Source organism: Mixophyes fleayi, chromosome 4 (genome assembly GCF_038048845.1).
Source record: "Mixophyes fleayi isolate aMixFle1 chromosome 4, aMixFle1.hap1, whole genome shotgun sequence".
NCBI lineage: Eukaryota > Metazoa > Chordata > Amphibia > Anura > Limnodynastidae > Mixophyes > Mixophyes fleayi.
In genome coordinates this window covers 301,900,609-301,924,513 of record NC_134405.1, presented here as the reverse complement: position 1 = coordinate 301,924,513, position 23,905 = coordinate 301,900,609, and the positions used below count along the sequence as shown (strand labels likewise).

The following is a 23,905-nucleotide window of genomic DNA, read 5'->3' as shown; positions in this document are numbered from 1 at the left end:
CATCAGAACAGTGCACCCTATAATACTCCTTGGTTTCAGAAATTTATAAAAATATATATATATAGCCATCCAAGTGGCTTGAATTAATGGCGGCAGAGCAGTACCAAGTGGAATGTTGACTCTAATAGGGAATGAATTCTTGTCAGGACCCTATGACCTAATGTGACAGGCACAAATCACAAGCAACTATACATGTGCCTGGCCAACGCAACCCATACATCACTTTCACTGTGATTCAGACTTATTAAGGACATGTATAAAATATACATAACAGATGTCATGAATATTTATGAAGTCTCAGGATCTGAAAATCACAGCTTTAAGGTAAATGTCAGAGTTTATGGTCAAAAAGACAGGACCATTCATCCCACGTGCTTTTATACCTTGTTTATCACTGACTTTTTAATGTGTTATTTACTCTGTTTTAGAACTACTGGTGCTTCTCTAGAAATAAATAGGACATTGCTTTTGAAAGCTTCATATTGTAAAGTACCTCAGGATCAGTTAATTGAGAAAGTTCCCAGCTATACACACACAGCAGAATATCTTCAATCAATTGTAGGCATCCAGAATTTGTCTGAAATAATTCCAGGACAGCCTGTGTGTGTTCAGTATTACATGACTGGCAAACCTACCCATCACCAGAAATTACCAGGTATCCAAGGATTAGAGGCACTGCCAGGATATCTTCAACCAAGTGAGAATTTTCCTATGTGCCAAGCTACTTCACCCAAACGTTTAGGTGCAATGTAGCACCTAAATGAACACTATTATGTCTAACTTTAACCCAGCCTCTTATGCACTTTTAATGTCTTTTGATAACTTCCCCAGCATTATTAGGGCAACCGGAGAAAATCAACAAACAGGAAGCAGAATTGATGGAGGTGATCACTGTGCAGTCAGGACTATTCCCTACTGGTTATATTGATATGTGATTGATTTTTTGATCTTTAACCATAAAAATATAAATTTTTAACTCCAGCAAAGCAGGCGGTAAAAAAAAAAGAAAAATTGGATGCTAAAAACGTTACTAAAGCTCTTTCACACAGATATCTGGTGATTGGTATCTTTACCTTTAATACTCCCAGGAAGTAGCGGCCTGTTTCACATGCACATTCATAAGGTGCAATAATGTCAAAAGCTCCAATAGACTTATTACCAGCAAAACCAAATGCAGATACATATAGCGCTGCATAGTTTATTTTTGTATTCACAAAGAGAATGCCTGGTTTGTTCTTGTGACAGAAAAGCCACTATTTTTTCTTTCATGTTAAACACACAATTCTGAAGGGACAGTGATAACAGAAAAGTACGAAGACTAAACAATATCTTAAGAATGGCATAGACCAGGTTGAATTTGTTTTGGTCCTTTGTGTCCCAGATAATGCAAGCTTTTAAGGTTTTTCAGAATTTAGTTGAAATTAAATTTACCCCTAAATAGTCTGGCCCAGCAACCACAAAATTACAAAAACAAAACTAGTTATAATTCAAATTGATATCACAGAAAGCTACACTATCATTCTTAATAACTTATTCACATTTTGAACGTGCTTTTGGGCTAACATATCCACTGACTTTGCCTTTACTTTCATAACCCATATCTAAACAACAAACATATTGTGCATTATACAATTTTATTGGATGGCTAGGAAAGACTATGACACTAAGAAACAAGAGAAATGGGAGAACATAAATATTATGCAGTACCACAATAAAAGCAACACAGCAATGTGAATTGAAAAGCATATTCTATGTATGATTATAAACACCACATAACATGGCTTGTGAAAGGAGAGAGACAACAATTGTCAACATTTAAGCAAAAATTTACATATACACATTTTATGTGACCCCAATGGGAAATTAAATAATTGTGTAAATAAAGGCACTTTTGCTTTATGGCTGCAAGCATACATCATTGAAAACTTAAACCTAAATTAGCTTTAAATAATTGCAGACAGCTACAAACTCCAAACACACAAAGCATCAACACAATAACACTTAAGATCTGAACTTGTTAACTACACATCAAACTTAAAAGAAACACATTCTGAAAGGGCAACAATATTTAAGTTTAAAGGAAGAGCAGCTGCTGGATACATGTACCAGATCTGAACTGTTACAACTATTGTGGGAGTACCACCATGTCTGCAGGTTATGCAAGGACTTGATGTCTCACAGTGCTGTACAGCACCTTAGTACATAACTCTGGATGAAGAGCTCACTGCACAGACAACTTGCGGGAAAAAAAATAAAACTAAATGGGATCATTAAGTCAGAAGCCAAAAAAGACATTCACAAGCTCCAGGAATTACTCACCCCACTTCCCGACGCCATCTTGAAATCTTGAAGCCGCCGGTCGCGCAAAATGACGTATTAGGAAAGACAGCTCCTACCGTCACCATGACCACGGCTTACGCCCAGCCCACAGAGCGCTAACATAGTGTTCTTCCGTGTGGCTGGAGAACCTTGGTTAATTTTAAACTGCTCAAAATAAATAAATCAGATATCCGATGTACAGATTATATGATAAGATGTCGTCTCTAAATATAAACGTACAGAAAATAAACAAGAAATATATCCAGTAATTCTACGTCCACGAACTGTTTCCTACTGTCACGAAGCGCTCAGGCGCCATTTTTAATGTGGGCATTTTTTACCATTGTTACGAGAAAAACTATGATCAAACATTCAAATAAATCTTACATGGTATATTATTGTGTTCATTACAACGAATAACCATCGCTGTGTTGTAAATATTATCTTGTCGATAACACACAGCCCTTCATTTTCTTATAACCATTCACAGATATACTGTGACGTCTCTTGCCCGGGCAGCTCAGTGAGCGTGATGCCCACAGTAACCATAGAGTATGAAATGTAGCAAGACAAGACTCCTGTGCCTTTGGAGGTGACATATTCACATGGGATGTCTGAGGGATTGTGGCAAAGCAAATGAATAATATATTGATCTTATTTAAAGCCTTTACATACGTAAAGGCTATCAAATCTGCAATCTTACATTTGGAATAGATTATTATGGAGAGAAACGCATTTCAATTCTATTTTCTAGCCATCTGATTCTAGGTAAGTTTTGTATAAGTAAATACGTGTAAAATCATAGTTTGTATTGATATTCTTATATGTATTCTCATCTACAGTTCAGAATTGTCATTCCTTTGAACAATTCATATATTGGTAAAATAAGTTTAGCAGTAGCATGCTATGTACTTCTTAATGCAGCAAGTGACAGTTTGTTTACTGCATCATACACACAGTTTGCAAAATATATATGTTATGTTTTTTTTCCAGGTTTGTGAACTAACTAGCCTTGTTGACATTTAAGGCAGAATGCCTGATGGAAGGTTGTAAGAATTTAAGCCTAACTAAGCTCTGAGCTTAAAAAATATATATTCTTGGAAAGCTGAGGATCTTCATTAAAATTTATCATGGTTCCTATAAAATGCCTATCCTCATCATGCTGGAGAGTGATGGTTGGCCAGAGAAAGGCAGTTTATACAACAGCAGCTTGTTCATTGAGCAATCTTTCCAATACTCAGGTGAGCTAAATAAAACTGGAGTTCCATTAATATACTAGTCGTGGGCCTGATATTAGATAACATCTGAGGGCTCCTTTATACAAGCATTTTCTCAGAATTTCCAGACAGAATGTGAAATGAGCCAAGAGCAAAGAAAATTATGTAGGTATAAAGAACATTGATCCCTATGTCTGGAAGTCATTGTTGTTCAGAAGAGTAGCAGAGGGGTCAGAACGATGTCCTTGAAAGTCACGCTTATATAATTTTATTACATTTTACAGTGATGTGCAGTTTCCACTGCCATTCCAACATCAGGAGGTAAATGTATTAAGCTGAGAGTTTACCGATGGGTTTGAAAAAACAATCGGATTCTAGCTATAATTTATTTAGTACATTCTACAAAATGACAGCTAGAATCTGATTGGTTGCTATAGGCAACATCTCCACTTTTCAAACTCTCAGCTTGATACATTTACCCCCAGAGGTGTGCTGGCATCGGGATCAATGATATCGATGTCCACTCTGTTTTCAGTATGTTGTGACATGAGTAAAAATCTAACAAGTGGTCCAGTGCTAATTAGCACTAGACCTTGGGATTGTGTGTTCTTGGCAAAATTTAAAGTTATTCCCATATAAAAATATCTTTGAAGAATTCCCAAATGTATATGTAAAAGGTAGAATTTAATAAAACGAAAAACATAATCGGATATATTGCAGATTTGGGTGAACTATACTTTTCTGCATTTCCTCATGCAGTACTGTCAAAGTTATGTGAAAGTCCATTTCAAGTCACTGACTTGGATCAGCAAATAAATGGGTCTATTAATAGCAATGTATGTAACCACATACTCATTAAGGTGTATTTGACTAAAGGTCTGAGCACCTTTTTGTAATCCATCTTAATCAAATGCACAAAGAAAAGCCCATAGCCAATCAGATCATGAGACTGTTCACATCGGACCATACTATTTCAGGACATGAGTGTGCTGATCTTGTATTCGGTAGTGGCCTGTCTGCTTGACATTATGTTAGTGATCATATCTCCCAACAGTCCCTGGTTTGGACTGTCCCAATTTGTGGACCTAGAAATGGGTGATCAGTGCCGTAACTAGACACTTTAGTGCCCTGGCCGAGACAGGGCACCGGCGCCCCCCATCTAAGTGGGAGTGGCATTTGACAAGTGGGTGTGGCCAACCTAATGTGTGGGGGTGGTTAGCACTTTACTGAAAGAAAGAGAGAAAGACTTAACTTACGAGAGCGTTTGATTCTTCATCCCTTAAGTTCAGCAGTGGAACGCATGTGCGTTCCACTAACAGAAAGTTCGGCATTTGGAACGCAGTGTGAACTTAAGGGATGAAGGTACAGAGGCAGGTAGTGGCCGGCTGCTGCGCCCCCTTGGCCTTGCGCCCTGGGCGACGGCACCGCCCGCACATGCCTCGTTACGGCTCTGGGGGTGATGTATTGTGACAAGGTCGGCATGGTTGGATAGAACTGGGTGCAATTTGGTGGATATGGGCATGGTTTGGGTCGATCTTGGGATGGGCTTATTGAATCCCAATTTTGCTTTTTAAAATGCTGAGAGGTGTGAGTGAGTGTGGAGATGGATGTGACAGGGGCAGTGTGTGAGGAGGATATAAGCCCATTGTGTTAGTGGAAAGAGCAAGACCTCCCCCAGCAGAATTGAGCATTGATGTGAGGTACCTGTCAAACTGATTTAGGAATACTGTATTGTCAAATGCATCTCTGTAAGGAAAAAAATAGTTTACACATCCAACTAATTTTACCTCTTTAACCCGTTTACATATAAATTAACATAATTAAAGCATTTCTATTGTAGAACTTCATACATTTTGGCAATTAACTGGCCACAGTTATCATGAGTAAAAACACAGTTTTTATTACCAAACAAACGCCCGTCCGACAAAGAAGTCTAACATTTTCCAAATAAATGGTGCTTGAAATTAAAAATCCATGAAAAATTTCACAACACGATTTTGTGTTTTTAATCAATTAACATTGATCATATACATCTTGCGGATGTATTTTCAAATGGTGATAAACTAATTGATTTTATTTCTAGGTCACCAGGAAGGCATTTATATATCAAGATGCAGCTACTCAAACATGTTATGTGGAACCAAAGCAGAACTTTCTACTCAAGACTCCAAAAGTAATTTTTCAAATAACTTCTTAAAAGAAAAAAAGAAGTAATAATGTTAAGAGGAGACCATTTATTTTGCTTATTTTGTACTGTGTTTTCAGGGTACACATGATGTTCACCCCAAACAAATGGCCATTCGAGAGAAAGTGTTCGGCACAGTGGTGAATTGTTTTAAACGTCACGGAGCAGAGACCATTGACACACCGGTGTTTGAGCTAAAGGTTAGTCTGTTACCATTCTGTAGATCTAAAGTTATTATAGCAGTGTCAAATGATGTAGAGCACAGATCCCAGAGTCTGGTCATATTTTAAAACATCCAGTTTGTTGTAACAGATATATATAGAAAAATATATAATGTTCAATAGAACTTTATAGATGTAGTTATGTGGTGTTTTGTTATGTTCATTGTTTTATTGGAGTGTTCATATAGGTCTGCAGGATCTTCTATCTGTGCTTGACTCATTGCTCTTTTATCTATATTCTCTACTAGAAAAAATAACCAGGTTCTTGCCTATGGCATAACATTTTGACAGTCGTGGGTTGGAGTGAGGCAGTGTATCTTAAGCATACTTGCCAACTCTCTAGGAAGGTCCGGTAGACTCCCAAAATTCGGGTCAGGCTTCCGTGAGAGCTGGCATTTCTCCCGCATCTCGTAATTCCCTTGTTAAAATGACCGATTCACGCGACAAAACAGCATTTTACTCATGGGGCAGGGCCAAAATGACACGATTCGAGGTGCCCGCCCCTCCCGCCAATTAGTCACGCCCCTTTCCCGGACGTCGCCTACTGAAAGTAGGCAGGTATGATCTTAAGTGCTTTGAATATTTATATGGCATAGGGCAACTGGGAGGGGGGGGGGGTAAGGGGGCTTAGACCATGGGCAGTAAGAAATCTTGATCAGTGATTGGGTTTCACTGATTGTGGAGGGAATGCTGTGTAGTGTTTGAGGCAGTACAGATCTAAGTTTAATGTGTGGGTTTGTGGATGAAAAGGAGAATTTCTAAAAGTCTACATTTTCCTAGACATGGGTGACTTGTCTACTTGGTAATGGATATGATCTGTACAGATTGCTGTAGGGCTATGACCAGTGATGTCATAATAGGAATTGGCAGGGAATGTACTGCATACTGCCTTTTACCTTCATTCTTTATATATATGCAAATTACTTTTTTGGGTTTGTTGTCATTACTTTGTTAGGTTAGTTCATTCTGTGACACATTTTGATGTTTACTGCAATATTTGTATATCTTAGTTTGTGATTTCATAAAAAAAAGTCCCACCCACTATCCATCCTGTGTTCTCATATAAGCAGCATCTATTACAGTGTTCAGCTCCTCCTACAGACTAAGGGGCAGATTCAGTTCACTAAATATCCGCGTGAGGTGCCTCCGGATCGGCCGCGAGACACTTCATGTGGACATTTTTGACAGAAGTACCGCTGATTTTTACTCACACCTCAAAGAGGTGCAAACAAAACTTAGCGTTACTTTTTACTGTAATAACGGTAATTGACTCTGCCCCCTAGACTTGCTGCCGCTGTGAAAGAAGCCCAAGAAATCTGGCTGATAATTAAATCCTGTGTCAAACATGAGCCCTACAAATCAACATTTGAGATGTCTGATGTTGTTTTTTGACAATATACGTGATAAGTACAGGGCTATATATATAATAATGGAAGAGAATATATTTACTAATAAGGAGCTGCACTGAACACTTTAAAAATGGTTTTAAATCTTGGAACAGCCTCCTCTGTTTATTAACATCCCCGACCGTGTAGTATTTCCATGGGTGTCACCTTCTGGCACTACCATCATGACCCAATTCTAGCTGCCATGTCACAGAAACTTGAACAGTACTTTTTTTTTAAGTACACTTTTGCCTGCAGAGCAGAGGCAGCCATTTGTTTGCTATGCAACATTTGTAGCCTAGCAGTTCATTAGATATTCATAACGTGAATGAGTGTAGGTAATTGGTCCAGTTTAAGAATGTTCAGGTTGGGGATGTGGTTTCCCTTGCCATTACACCCATATGTGTTTCGCTGAGATCTATTGCAATTGGGGATTCCCCATCCCCTGACTGAAGATATCCAGCAATACTGTGTTTGCAAGTATATAAGCAGCTGATAGAACCTGTTTATTATCCCAATCTTTGGCGCCAAAGCAGAACTATGCATCGCATCCTACTGATCTGGAAAAGTCTGGCACCACATGTGTCCCGGCCTTATCATCAGCCAGTGTGCAGATAGGACTTACAAGAGCCAGCTACTTGCCCATTGGTAGTGGACGTGGCCAATCTTCCAACGAGGAGAGCATCCTATTCAGACCATAATCGGGCGCCCACAGAAGCTCAGACCTTTGCTCTCTCACACTCATCTGAACACGAGAACCAACCGATTCAGAGACCACGTAGTCCGCGTTAACATCTGGAAGTACATCCAATTTCAAATATACTCAGCAGAGTTAAGAAGTCTGGAGCTAATCCTGCGTTTACCTGTTGGAAATCTCCACCCCTGCATTCCTGAGAAACCAGCCCAAACCAGAGCCTCTGCTGTACCCGTACCCTACCGGACACCTCCTCTCTAGACAGCTTGAAACTCTGAAAATGTTCCGGTCCTTTCAACCAAACAGAGCATTAAACTAGGAATAGGCCTAAAAGCAGGCCACTCTCATTAACATTGTAGTCTTCCAGCCCTGTAATTCCCCAGCTCTTTGCGCCATATACGACCCATACATAATATCACCACAAATTGCTCCCGATGCCTAGGAAAGGTCTGTAAGCCGGCCACCCAATTATCCAGGACATCCCCAACTCCTGAGTGCGATCACGACTATAACAACCCACTCTTCTTCTCTAACCTCATCGTGACCTACACATAAACGAGATACATCATTGATAAACCACAAACAACATGTTGGTAGATACTGAGATTCACTAACCTTGCCTTGATATCTCCCACATCTAATCCACTAAATATCTCATTGCATCTGGATTGAAATCACCCAAATTGAAACAAATTTCACCAGTGAAGCAATCCAATGTGGGAAAAATTATATAGAGTTTTAAGACTTCCATACAGTATCCTAGTCAACACACTATCATCATCATCATCACCATTTATTTATATAGCGCCACTGATTCCGAAGTGCTGTATAGAGAACTCATTCACATCAGTCACTGCCCCATTGGAGCTTACAGTCTATATTCCCTAACATACACACACAGACAGAGAGAGAGAGAGACTAGGGTCAATTTTGATAGCAACTAATTAACCTACTAGTATGTTTTTTGGAGTGTGGGAGGAAACCGGAGCACCCGGAGGAAACCCACGCAAACACGGGGAGAACATACAAACTCCACACAGATAAGGCCATAGTCGGGATTTGAACTCATGACCCCATCACTGTGAGGCAGAAGTGCTAACCACTTAGCCACCGTGCATCTCCCACTTCTACTGCTTGAGCGTATATAAAGATCCAAACAGGTAAAGAGACTGTGTCCCAATATTGCAAAATACTGCTCTTAACAATTTACCATTCTTTAACATTCTAATCTGCCATCTAAAAACATAAATTACAGAATTTAAGACCTGTGGTTTCTGGTGACCTTAAATCTATACCAACCATAGTCCTCAACTCTTAATATAAATGGATGCTCAATTCAACTTTTTCTTCATTTCCAATTTACTTTCTAAAAGGCCCTGATATGTGGAACACAATATTATTACCCAAGAAGCTTGTCCCTCCAAATCTTAAAAATTGTCTATTCTTTTGAAAATGGTATCAAGTTTATCTTCACAGAACTAATTCCTGGCTACCTGATATAAATCCTATTATTAATATGCCTAGTTAGGGCATTCTCCCAGAAACGAGGTCTGAAAAACCTGATACCTTTCCCAGTCCCTTTAGCGTAAGAATCTGAAATGAAGACCCTACTCCAATTTCCGGAAAATACTTTTTTCTATAGAGATTAAGGAAACGAGGACCTCAGCCCACATGGAAGTACTGAAAGTTATCTCTAAAAACTGAAATAACAACTATCAGTGAAAGAACAGACTAGTTAGATAGAATAATGTAAGACATTAACTTCTACCAACAGGAATCAGAAAATGGCATATTCCAAATGAAGCAAGATATCCTCCAATTATAGTAAAGCTACGAGGATCAAGATAATAAGACAAGGGGCCTGATTTATTAAGGATCTTAAATTAAGAAGTATCTTATTTAAGTCTCCTGGACAAAACCATGTTACAATGCAAGGGGTGCAAATTAGTTTTCTGTTTTGCACATAAGTTAAATAATGACTGTGTTTTCATGTAGCACACAAATACTTGATAGCTTATTTGTACACTGAAATTTAAAGTTGATATTTGTGTGCTACATGAAAAACAGGCAGTATTTAACTTATGTGCAAAATAGAAAACTAATTTGCACCCCTTGCATTGTAACATAGTTTTGTCCAGGAGACTTAAATAAGATACTTCTTAATTTAAGTTTCTTAATGAATCAGGCCCAAGGTCTGAATCAAAGGTATAACAGAAGAAATTGAATCTTGTTCCCAAGAACCTACATAAGGAGGGTCTTAAGTCAATTTTCCCCAGCCATCCCAGAATACTGCTTATTGCTTGCATAGGACCCATAGTTCTCTAAGGCGTCCCTCCCGAAATCATTCCCAGCCTCGAGATGAAATTTTCTGATTTTACAGCAACAGAACGTTCAGGTTTTTAGGACTAATGCACTGCTATTCACAAACACACTATTCTGCATCTTACGAAATTTGTTTCCTCTCCTATGTTACGTTAGATACTTGTTTAAATGTTTATTTTCAGATGTTTGACAGCAGAATCATTGGTAATTAGTATTGAAATTAATCTGAAAAAATGTTGAAATGCAAGTCCTTTTTCATTAGGTGTTTTGTAGCTGTTCTTCAGAATAAATTATGTTCACATTATTATTCTGCTTATTTAAACCTACTTATGAATATTTTATATTATAACTATGACCGAGCACCCGGTGAGAGATCGTAAAAGAATCAGCCAGTGATTAATTCAGTTGTTATTCAGCATGGATAACATGCAGCATGCGTGCTTAAGGATTGCAGTGATTAAGCATTAACTAGCGTCATACAGTAAAAATGTTGATGGCAACACAGTGGGTGCTGTTATGTATTAGTCACTATCTCCTGATTGCCAGAGGAGCTTTGTTTATTTTCTGTTTGAATTTCAGTTTTAAAGAAGAATTCTGACTAATTTGTTTATTAATGATTAACCCCTTCTAAGAACTCTCACACTCCTCCAATGTCTGGTGCCATCAAACTTTCATATTGGTCCTCACCAGCAGTACTTCTTCAGCGCTCAACACCTCAAATATTAAATGGATACAATGCTCATTGCAATTTGTCAATAAGGCTCATTGGATGGAGCAGTGTATTCTTTTAAACTTATGCAGGATGTCGAGCATTGGAGAAGGTTCTGTTACCAGGGCAAGCGGGGGTGAGAATCTCTGGGACTTTTGGGGGTCCCATACATGTTATGCCCAGAGTTCTACCACTTGAGAGAAGTTGTTTTAATCCTTAAAGGAAACAAACTCACCATTTTTTTTCAAGTTATGAGAAACTTTCTAACTGTTTTTTAGACTTGCTTGTTTCCCCACAATAGTGCAGTAAGCTGATATGCCGGCAGCTTTGCAGTATTCAGCAGCTTGCTCGCCCTTAGCAACCAATCAAATTCTAGCTGTCATGTGTCAGCGCTGCTTAGAAAATGAAAGCAGGGGGTAAATGTATCAAGCTGTGAGTTTTCCGGCGAATTTGAAAAGTGGAGATGTTGCCTATAGCAACCAATCAGATTCTAGCTATCATTTTGTAGAATGTATTAAATAAATGATAGCTAGAATCTGATTGGTTTTTCAAACCCGCCGAAAAACTCTCAGCTTGATACATTTACCCCCAGATGTCTGATTGCGTAATTTGGTTACAGCACTCTTGTGGGTAGGGTTGCCAGATGTTCAGTTTTGTACAGGCCCTTTTTTATTTTTAAGTGGCCCTGTCACTATGCAGAGTGGAGGCATACATTGTGGGCTGAACTAATAACAAACTTGTCTACTTTTCATATCTCTCTTCTGGGAGATGCAGAGAAGAGGGATGGTGGAGGCTTGATGACATGACTTGATGCAATATGCTTGTTCATCCACTGGATGCCGCATCACTCTTCTGCCGACTCTACTGCAACATATCATATTTTATTTTCTTAACCCCTGATTATGCCATAATCACAGCAATATGCATCACTGCTGCATGTCCCCGCCTACCTTGTACAAGTAAGGTTCTTCTGGGATACATGCTCGTTGGGAGTTCTGGAGGTCTCTCCACAACCCATGTGTTTCCCGGATCTACTGGGAAAGTAGACAACTGTGACTAATATTTATGACCATGTCATCCATGAATTAACTAGGAATCATGAACTGTAAGAGAAAGACAGGCCTCATGAATATTAGTCTGGCAATGGTTTGTGATGAATGGTTCCTAGAAAATTGTGAGGTTGCTTACTGGTTCAGCCTGCAAAGTGAATACTGCCATTGTGTGTACGTAACTGATCTTACCTTATCTATGCGCGTATATGCATATCTTGATTTAACTGTGACATCCTCCTGTAACCCACACATATGCACACACAGACACTGCATCCACATAGAGGTGCACTAATGCATTGATACACACATTGCAGTAACCATTAAAAATATATAATCTTCCTGAGAAAGTGAGCACTGGACTCCAGATATGCATTGAAGTAAAGATTAAGAGGTGGACTGGATTTAGCCGATCAGTGGATTCTGATCGGCTATAGATGTAGCCCTTTTGAAGGCTAGAGGGCCGCTCATATGGCCCAATAAGTATATCACATTGCCCATCACTGATATAATGGTGAACGGTGCACCCAGAAAAAAAAGGGGCACGATATAAATTAATATGCACGCAGTAAGCTTTAACACATTTAGGTGGACTTGTTCTTTAAGGCACGTCTCCATTGGATATAGCATCAGTTTAATGACAAAATATTGGTTTATTTGCAAAACCTCAATGCTACATTTTGTGAATCTTGACAGACACAGGGGGTAGCAGTGTTACATTGATGTTTGCACTGTCAAATCAAGGTCTCTACGTCTCTTATGTGACTTTGGCATAATATGAAAGATAATTTATATAATGATGCATCCCTTAGGATTATGTTTATATAAATGTATACCCTCTACACAGAATTGTACATTAGCACCCTAGGTAAACAGTTCCTCTAATTTATTTATTTTGACTGTATACACTGAGATATGTTTTAGTTTATTTTTACTGGATATACTAGACCCAGAGCTTCCACGGTGAGATTGGGTTTATCAGTCATTGGATATTAATTTAACCTACACTGGCCAAATTAGGGTGGTTTTTCTAGTATAGTATAAGGCTATACAGTATGTACATACACAGACAATTTGTGGTAGGAATGAGTTTTGCACACACTGTTATATTAAAGGCTTAGCTTGTGTTGTATGTGTAGAAACACCCTTTCCCAGGGGGTGACACTGGAGTTCTGAAGCCAAAAAAAGAGAAAAACCACCTGGGCCCTATAAATACAGACCCCAACCTGCTTAATAGGAAAGAGCAAGTTTGACTGCTCTTTACACTTAAATATACACACCTATCACAGAATCAATGTGATCACTATAAGCAGCTGGTATTACTGACAAAGGTAGCTGTGCAGTTAGATCCATATTGTTGAACAGCACATGTGCAAAGCTGTATATAGTAGAAACAGTGTAGCCAGTGTTTATCTGTGGTGAATAAAGCTGTTAAAATTAGCTCTGTTAGATGTTTGAAATTAGGAGAGTCTAATGTAAGAAGGCTACCGGCGGTTGTATGATATTACCGCAGGCTGTAATTCCTGTCGCTGAGGGCTCTATATTCAGATCTCCCCGTATACCACCAGTCTCCGCAAAATAAAACTTCCCGATGACTCGATCAGCGCATAATGGATCCCAGCCTACTGCGCACTGTTCCGTACAAGACTCCAACGGATTAAATGGTTGCAGTTCACCTTGATAGTTCTGTCCAAAGTGAATCTTAATATTCTGGTTAGTCACAGTTGGTTTGCGATTACATTGAAATTCATGATGCGTTTTTGTGCCAACCAGCACTTTCTTCAGAAGGTATCCATTTTTGTTTGTGTCAAGTATTTAATGGTGAGCCTGATGGAATGCTGCTAGAGGTAGTGAGGTTGGGTAGTCCAGGAGCACTGTGCATTGTGCACGGCTTATCAATAATCTAACCCAACCTGCTTAACAAATTCTCTCTAAGCTGCAAAACCATCATCATCAGCATCATTTATTTATATAGCGCCAGCAAACTCCGTAGCGCTTTACAATTGGGAACAAACACAGAAATAAGACAATACTGGGTAATACAAACAGAGCGGTAAGAGGTCCCTGCTCGCAAGCTTACTATCTAAAGGACAATAGTCTGATACATGAGGTCAAGTTCCACACACTGCATATTGGTCCAGCCAGAATGCAGTGTTAGGGGCATATTCAATTGTTAAAAGTATTACCGTTATTACGGTAATACTAAGCCGGATTTCAGCTCGCAGCGCACTATTACCGTAATGACGGTAGTAGTGCGTCTGCCGCGTTACTTTAGGCAGTAACGCCAACAATTGAATATGCCCCTTAGAGTGCCTAGTGGGCCATATGATCCAGTCACACAGCAGTGTTGTTCAGGGGCTCATAGTGTTATAGGCTTGTGTGAATTGTGGGTGGTAATGGGGTAACCTCGGGAGGTGAAGAGAAAAGAAAGACATATCTATGATGGAAAAAAAAAGAAAAACATTTGTATTAGTTCACTGATATACTAATTGATTACTTTTCCAGATAAGTCCACCCAAAGTCAAATTTAGTTTCTGTTGAAGATAAATAAAATCTGAAAAATGTACTTGTCTTTGCTCACCTAATCCCCCATTCCGACGGGTCCCCCAATAACTGTAAAGGTCCAATGAATGTGAAGCTTGTCATGGAGGAAGATCCTTAGCAATTTTACCAACCCCTGCCCCAAGCAGGAGAGAGGTACTCCTTTGCAGTCTGCTACCGTCCATTAGGAGACTTGCTAAGAGGATGGCGGGAGCAGCTGTTAGTCGGTGTATCTTATTTATCTCGCTGACCTACTCTGAAAACATTTTTTTGTTTTGTGTCTTTTTACGTCTTGGGTCCTATTTCAGTTCGCTTGGATACCTTCCCCAATGTTGTCTCCTTCCAAAGACAGATTAGACTAGAATAGATTTATTGGCAAGTTAAGATGGTTTTAGAATATCTCCTTGTCACTAAATTCGATAACCTATGAAATGTTTTGTCTTTTATAAAAGCCTTAAACTGAATACTGATTTATAACTACACAATGTATGTTGTAAAACTAGAGGCTTGAATTATAATGGCTGTCATCTATCATCTGTCCCGGCACAATCTCTAGGCCCCTAGAAGAAGAGGGTTATATGTTTCTTATTACTTGTAACACACATCACAACCTTGGTATGTGATTGTGGTCTATATCTTTTAGGCTGGCATATATGTTTTTTAATTGTCCTCTACTTTAAAGTTCTCAACGGTGTAATTCATTGGGAAAAGCTATATAAAGATCTTATCCAAGGCATTATAAATCTGTCTTAGAGTATGATTCATTATTTATTAATATATCACATTAGGTACGGTGTGATCATGCAGTGCCCTTGGACTGCTTTGTGGATAATTATGTGTGTAATTTACTGTACAGCGTCTCTGGAGAATCTGCCTGGTGCTCTAATTTGTAATACATAATTCATTCATGCCTTCTTTTTTTTTCTTGTTTATCCCATGCTGACTTGTTGGCGGATGCCAGATATTTATGCCTATCATTTTAGCGTTGGCCCAGTAACCTATGAAAAGTAATTATATAGAAAAACTTCTGTTTAATTATGTTGTAAACATGCATGTGCTTTGTGCTGCCATTAGCATTTTGCTTTTGCAGAATTGCAGTCTTTCTTCTTTGCTTGTTCACTAGGCCGCTGCCACGCGACTACAGTACATTGAAGGAATAGGCAGAACTTGTAATATTAAAACGGAGTTTTCGATAGGTCTGTCAAAGTAATGGCGTTTATGACAACTGTTGTTTTTACTGTGCATTTAGTCATTGTTGCTTTGCTGTATTATGTGATGTAGGTGTCTGTATATGCATAATACTATGCCCACTAACATACACCTATAGAACGTAGGGGAAACCAACATGTCTGACATACGGCCTCTGTCACTCAATAATATTGTGAGAAGATTAAAGGAGAACTCTATCCCCAGATATTATTGTCCTGCGCCCAGTAAGATAAGTTTGCAACAACTTGTGGAAACAAATACTAACCCATACCTCAGAAGGCTGTGTCCAATTATCTGCCTCTTGAAAGTGCCTTAAGCTCCTACGTAAATGCTGTATTCCTCCTACTCAGATACTCAAGGAAGGGCATATTGTCAGCGTGGAGTTCAAGTTTCATATAATCAAGTTATTTAAAATATCTATTTGTATTTATCATTTTGATTGGGTTAAGTTTTGCATATGTGTGAGCTGGTATGAGAGTCTCCAGTTTTTATCATCAATAGCCACCCCAATGTGATGGTACAGCAGGTATGACTGATTGCAATAGGCCTTCAAATATCAGACTCTATGTGACCTGTTTTGTTAATTTTCCTAATTCACACTCCATTTATTGAGCCATAGATTTGTATGGTTTCCATAGTCTATTCCAGGCTTGGCTAACCTGGTGTTGTGAAACTACAAGCCCCAGCATGCTTTGCCAATATATAGCAGCTTATTGCTGGAAGGGTATGCTGGGACTTGTAGTTTCACAACACCTGGAGTGTCACAGGTTAGCCAAGCCTGGTCTAGTCTATTCTTGACATGATGGCGGCTTGTTTGTCACGTGACTGAGAGAGTTTGCTGATGGAGATTAATACTTTTAACCCTGGAAACAATTCCTCTCTAGCTTGTGGTATCTTTGGCCTGCAAGTACTGTTTGCAGCGGACCTTAATAAAATACAAAACTAATTTCAAGAGTTCATGGGTAAAATAATCCAAGCTGGCAGACTGATTCTGCCAATGTGATGTGATTGTTTTTGTGTTTGTTAAGGTGATCATTTTTATATTACATACTGTTATTAAAGTGATGTTCTTGTAGTTCATTCTTTATTTATTTAACAGTCTGGTCATGTAACTTGAAGGTCAGCTGGTGCTGCTGCAGCTAACTAACCTCCATTGCACTGTTGTTGTAGGAAACACTCACCGGGAAATATGGAGAAGATTCAAAACTTATCTATGACCTGGAACACCAAGGAGGGGAGGAGTTGTCCTTGCGCTATGATCTGACTGTATCCTCTTTAAATGCCTTTAAAACACCACTTGGTATGTTAATTGGATTTCCACTTTAACTTTTTTTTAAACCCCACACCCGTGAAAAGCTCATAACGGGCCGGAAGAGATACGGTAAGATGCACTGGCTTAAATTGATGATGGCCTATTTGCCTTTTAGGGCAGTACCAGTATGGGGAAATTTAGGTTTAGAAAAAATATCTCACAGTGGAAAACACATTTGAAGTTACGAGGCATTTCCTAATGATACCCAAACACAATACAATCTTGTGTGGGCTGGTTGTTCAGTCCAAAATCTTGACAGGATCAGGCTGTAAATACTTTCAGCCACTAACTGTAGCAGTCTGGCTATGTGTCCATCGGCTGTCAGGAAATTGTGTTCCTCGAACGACCCTTGTTCTAGCGGCTTGCCGGATGTCAGGTTCCATCCATTTGATTGGCCTAGGTCCAGACCGACCCTTTCCTTCAGCAGGCATGGCAGACAACCGAATCACAGCATGTGGAGAGGTTTACAAATATTACGCATACTTGCCAACTTTTCCTCGTTGGCTTCACTGAGATCCCGGGGGAGGTGGGTGTGCGGGGACGGGGCTTGATGAATTGCATCATTTTGGCCTAAGATGACGCAGTGTTTGCGTCAATAAGTCCCGCCCCCCGCCATTTATCTGTTGAGGGGGCGAGAACCGGGAGGTTGCCCTGTCTTCCCGGGAGGTCTCCCAGAAATGCGGGAGTCTCCCGGACATTCTGGGAGAGCAGGCAACTATGCGTTAAAGAAAAGCAGCTAATGAATCTCTAGAGACTGAAGTGTCTTTTACATTTCTGTCTCCATTATGGAAGTCATGTTGTCTTACCTGTCAGTCTTTAATTAAATCTTGGTCTCCATGAAAATGGCCACCTCCATAGGCATCAATATATGGACACAGGAAGCAATTTCTGAACTGTGTCATCATGCCACAGATGGTGAAGCCAACCACGTCTTGTACTGGTTCAGCATCAGGGCGAATGCCAGGCTCTTCAGAGAGTGAGGGAGATCACCCGTTTTTCAGGAAGTCTCCCTGACATTCAGGGAGAGTTGGCAAGTATGATATTACGATTGTATCAAAATGCAAAAAATGTGTTTATATTTGGGGGGCCCTTAAATGTCCACCTAATCTAAGTTGATTCAGTATGATTAGACGTACAGAAACTAAAGCTTGATTCAGAAGGCTAGTCTGGCTGTCACAAGATCTCTCTGACCACCTTCTACTCTACCTTTATTAAAAGGTGTTTTTTTGCCAACTATATAATGCACAAAACACTGTAATAAAGAAATTAAAAATAATATTGAAGGATGGAGTGACATGATCTCTTTATCTGCACAGTACTCCATTCCCTCATCTAGCTCTTATTTATATAAAACAGGTTGTATTTTAGGTTTAGTCTATGTATGTCTGACCTCTCATACATGCAGAAGTGTTTTAATAACAACAGATTGTGTGACATTTCCTTAACTCCTTTAATAAAGGTTCCCTTAGCACGCTTTTTGGCCATGAATAAAATCACCCATATCAAGCGCTACCAGATTTCCAAAGTTTACAGACGTGACAATCCAGGCCGGGGGCGCTACAGAGAGTTTTATCAGTGTGTAAGTATCGGCACAGCAACTCATCAGACGGATAACTGGGTGTTATTAATTGTCTACTCCTAGGAACTGCATCCTTCTAATATAATGTAAATATAGGAAAAATGTATTATCCACAAGTGAAACTACATTGGTGTATTTCAGTCTTCATATAAATAAATGTTTATCTACTTCCCTGTGCAGTAAAAAATGCAGACATTTGTAATTATTTTGTTTTAATCCCTCTTGCCACAGATACATGGGCTATCTCTTAATCTGCTAGAATGCTCAGTAAATGTATCCTCTAACCATTCTGTTTTAATAATGGAAAGGAAGAAGATTGGCAAATAAATAAAAATAGATCTATATGCATATATAAAACTTAATTGTATCAAAAAATGTTAATGTCAGTTTATGGTGGCATATCCACTTTATCAAGACACCGGGGGGTATATTTACTAAACTGCAGGTTTGAAAAAGTGGAGATGTTGCCTATTGCAACCAATCAGATTCTAGTTATCTTTTATTTAGCACATTCTACAAAATGAGATCTAGAATCTGATTGGTTGCTATAGGCAACATCCCCACGTTTTCAAACCCGCAGTTTAGTAAATCTAGGCCCAAGACTAGATCACCACCTGCCTTCTAACACCCACTGTTACCTGTTAACAAACACTTATCTATCTTGTATGACCGCTTGGAGAGGAAATGGTTGTCAAGGATACACTGAGCGCAACGTAGTATATAGAACATTTATTGCATAGCACCAGATTGGATTGGCCACAGCTATTGTTCAATCAGATGCCTCGCTCACTACACACCTTTAGCCTGGACAGTTTGAAAATCCCCCCCAGTCACATTCTCCTCCCATGTTATTAGATGCAGCAGTTCATTGCAATCATCATTGAAGCTCGATAGGGAGTGTCAGGGTCCTCAAGAAAGGACTACTTTGGGATAGTTAGTGCGTGAAGGGAGTGACCCTTTTAAAATTGAGAACTAGAATTCTAAATTTTAGGCACTAATTTAAATGTGACAATATCAAACTGTGACTGTCCTGGGGAAATAAGATATATTGGAGACTAAAGAAGTATAATATTATAATTGTATTTGTTATAAAGACAGGTGCACTGTTGTGTCTGTAATAATGCTCATTGTTTGCTTTGCTGGTTGTTAGAAGGGACAGTATTGCACATATAACTTGCAACAATCCAGCAATATAAATCATTGTTTGCAATACTATTTATCTGTTTTAAAATGTATGAGTTGTAAGCTGTAACCCCATCTATCTTGAATCGCTTGGCCTGTCGCTATTGATCCCACCATGCATATTCATGCCAGGATTTTGACATTGCTGGACACTACGACCCCATGATCCCTGATGCCGAGTGTCTGAAGATTATGTATGAGATACTCAGCGAGCTGGAACTGGGAGGGTTTCTCATTAAGGTAAGTGCTGATCTGAAACAAATAAAAATCACACTTAATGGAATGAAACTAAATACATATGTTTTTTGTGTTGTACATTGTAATGGGTATTCACACTTTCTGCTGTTTGTGGGGAATATATAATTGCTATTAAATGGAATTTTCCTGGAGTGTTCTGACACAGCACCTTGTTTCTCTGTGTTCTGCAAGAGCCTTTATATTTCAGTCTGCTCCCTAAATGCTCTTAACTTCTGTACACGTGACTCAATGGACTATCATGGTCATGTGCAAATTCATATTTGGACAGACCAAGTCAATTTTAATTGTTTTCTAATGCAGCTAATTAAACTATAAATTTATTTCTACTTGCTTTTTTTGTTTGCCAATAGAAGTCTTCAGAAGTTCAACAGCAACCCCTCTCAGCCTCATTGCATAGGGGAAGCCATAGACATAGTCTGCCCCCTTCCAATTTTTAATGATTCAGGCAGTGTTAATGTTGGGGGAACATGCTGGGACTGCCTTGATCCAAGTGCAGTTCTATCTCTGCAGCTCATGGTAGATCAATACCAGCCTAACACTAGAGAGTTTTGTTTGCGTAGTTTAATGTAGTTCTGTAGTGTTAACTCTTTGCTGTACTGCCCCTATATTGCAGGTTTGGGCAATACCTGTTGCCCGGATTTTTACATGCTGTTCTGCATCATTTGCTAAATATATTGCTTTTGGTTTCTAGTTTCTGTGCTTTTTAGCCAAGTCTTTATATGACTACTTTTGCTGCCCTGGGGTTTAGCTGGATACAGTTGTACCCAATGCAGAGAGCTCAGCAGAGCTGTGTTAGCAACAAAAATAAACTGCTCTGCCTGATTTATATAAATACATGGCTGAAAAGCACAGAAGGAAGTTCAAGTGATAAAGCAGTGTGTTTGCTAAAAGTTGCAGAAGGGCACAAGCTAACATATTAAATTCATTAGTGAATTGAGATGCCTAATCTACTATATGCAGGCCACACACTCTTAAATATTCTTTCTCCTCTTCATACATACTCCACTCATATCATTATGTTAATACACCTGTCTATACTCCCAATCACTAGGACAGTAAATGGCATAATGTATTAGATCATTATAATGAGGGAGCACTGTGTAATAAAATATTTTTATTATTAAGCTCTATCCCTTATATTATTCTAGCGTCTGGATGTACACAGCACCCTCTTCAGGCAGCAAAGCAGCATAGACATTTTCTACAAATCTTTTTTCTAACTAATATATGTTCAATAGGGAACACTTCCAAGTGTGTATAACCAATCGGCCACTTAAATGTGAACATCTGAGGAATAATCATGTGGAATTGCTTTATTAGAATTATTTCAAAACCTTTTTGTCTGTTTGCTTATTAACCATTGCATGAAAATAGTGTAGAGTTTGTTTTATAGATAAGTAACTGGAGTAGGGTCCAAGCATGTGAAATATTTGAATATCTTACATTAAGTATAATGCATAAGATACATACATTAACATATCTAACTTCTAATATAAAATACACACTTACCAGCTCAATTATACCCAGTTGCTTAAGGGCTTGGTTTTTTCGTTGCGTTCCAAACATGGGGAAATCTCAAATGTTCTCTAGCCTGCTGTATTTTACCAAGTTGCAGTCCGCCTAGAAAACAAACTTTTTTTCTGTGGATGAATCCTACAGGAATCGGGCTGAAATAGTCTTTCATCATACAATGTCTATATACAGTAAAGGACAGGGGATGACCAATTGAGACATACAGGGAAAATGCAGATTGTGACCTCGTTTTTGTTTTCTCAAAGTAGCCAGAGCTTTCAGGCCCATCGTGGCTTAATTTATGCTCTATGCACATATTTATGCACATTTACCATAAACATGTCTCCGGTTTAATGTCCACTTTATACTGTGTTTATGAAAATATTTGTTGGTGAACTCAGAGATACGTCCAACAACATGGACTTTCTCTGACAAGTTTCTTTAGAAAATATGGGCAGTACGTGTTATTTTCCAGCAAAGATACAAACGCAACCCACAGCAATCAATCAGACATCTGCTTTTATAGTCAGACTTGCTCTAGACCAGTGTTGGCTAACCTGTCACACTCCAGGTGTTGTGAAACTACACGTCCCAGTACACCTTTACAGCAATAAGCTACTATATATCGGCAAAGCATGCTGGGACTTGTAGTTTCACAACACCTGGAGTGTCACAGGTTAGCCAACACTGCTGTAGACCAATCAAAGCTAATTGCTGATTGGTTGCAAAGGGTCACTTCACATATTTACCCATGTTGGTAAGCAGCCCTCACTGCTATACTCACCATGCATTATACTGAACAGAGTACTCTGTGTTTCCCGTAGGTAAATGACAGAAGGCTTCTATCAGGAATTCTTTCTGTTTGTGGTGTTCCAGACTCCAAGTTCAGAACTGTGTGCACCTCCATCGACAAGCTTGACAGGGTAAATGCATTAATTTTCTATATTTTTCCTAAATAAGCAGAATAACCTATCCCTGTTTGTTTTACTGCTTGATTTTATTTATTTTTTCTGCAAAATAAATGAAAGCAAACCTTACTTATGAATATGATATACACTTTAAACTGAGCATACATATTAAGATAATTTTATAACAGAACCCTTCACTAACGGTATGTGTATATATACTTCACCAAGCAGTGTGTCACTCATAATCGGAATCAATCAACCCATGATTGCCGAGCCCTTTCCAATAACAAGACTGTGATCAGAAATCCATCATAATGTGGCGTTACTATTACTCAGTACAAAGTGGACATGCCACAAATAATTGTCAGTCCTGCCAGGTATAGATTAAGTTGTGCAGGGCAGATATTAATCTCCTGGTCGGCCTGTCTGAAGTGTGTAATGATTGAGCATGGTTGTAATGATGCAAGAGATGCATAACAGTCCATCGTCTGCATTGTGATAAAGTACACATTGATCTGAAAAGTATCTTCCATATTTTTTCTTCTTCCAAGCAGTGCATTCATCAATCTCTTAATATATTCCCCCGTGAGCCACTGCTGTGTTTTTGTGAGAGTTGATACATCAGTGTCACAAACAGGCGCTGAACCAGCCCCACAGAATCACATAGCAGAAAGTTATATTATCTCATGGGAGATAAGAACCTGGTCTTTGATAAATACCAAACACCCAGTTCTTGAAGGTTCCTGTGTAAATAAGAATTGTAGGGCACATACTACTTTCTGATGCTACTATACATACATATTTAAACAATGAAGGCATCTATTATATGGGCTGAACCAGTATTTGTGTTGTTGCTCTGAGGCACGAGGCATTAGATGCCTCTGTGATATCACTAGTTCCTAGTGAATTTATAGGCTGCAGTCTGATGAACACATATATATCTTGGTAGCAGCTATTTTATAGATTGGAACAATATTTCTAGCAATCCATCTTGTTAGTTTGCTAGAAGCTCGTGTCCACATGGAGTGCCTCGAACCTGTAACTAATACTAGTAAATTGGTTAGCACTTCTGCCTCACAGCACTGGGGTCATGAGTTCGATTCCCAACCATGACTCATCTGTGTGGCGTTTGCATGTTCTCCCAGTGTTTGCGTGGGTTTCCTCCGGGTGCTCTGGTTTCCTCCCACACTCCAAAAACATACTGGTAGGGTAATTGGCTGCTATGAAAATTGACCCTAGTCTCTCCCTGTCTGTCTGTCTCCCTCTCTGTGTGTGAGTGTGTGTCTATATTAGGGAATTTAGA

The 23,905-nt window shown here is 39.1% G+C and overlaps 2 protein-coding genes across 2 annotated transcripts in view; one reads left to right on the top strand and one right to left on the bottom strand.

Moving 5' to 3' along the window:
* Positions 1-2,424, bottom strand: part of ZMAT2 (zinc finger matrin-type 2) — a 32,260-nt gene extending 29,836 nt beyond the window's left edge. Inside the window, exon 1 of the mRNA XM_075209905.1 lies at positions 2,320-2,424. Coding sequence (XP_075066006.1) covers positions 2,320-2,337 — 18 coding nt within the window. The 5' untranslated portion in view covers positions 2,338-2,424. The remainder of the gene's footprint in view (positions 1-2,319) is intronic.
* A 449-nt stretch (positions 2,425-2,873) lies between these two features.
* The window catches only part of LOC142152868 (histidine--tRNA ligase, cytoplasmic-like), a 37,109-nt gene continuing 16,077 nt past the window's right edge, over positions 2,874-23,905 (top strand). The window contains exons 1-8 of the mRNA XM_075209904.1: positions 2,874-3,087; positions 3,313-3,560; positions 5,620-5,709; positions 5,802-5,921; positions 17,022-17,117; positions 18,623-18,742; positions 20,057-20,164; positions 22,519-22,617. Coding sequence (XP_075066005.1) covers positions 3,450-3,560; positions 5,620-5,709; positions 5,802-5,921; positions 17,022-17,117; positions 18,623-18,742; positions 20,057-20,164; positions 22,519-22,617 — 744 coding nt within the window. The 5' untranslated portion in view covers positions 2,874-3,087; positions 3,313-3,449. The remainder of the gene's footprint in view (positions 3,088-3,312; positions 3,561-5,619; positions 5,710-5,801; positions 5,922-17,021; positions 17,118-18,622; positions 18,743-20,056; positions 20,165-22,518; positions 22,618-23,905) is intronic.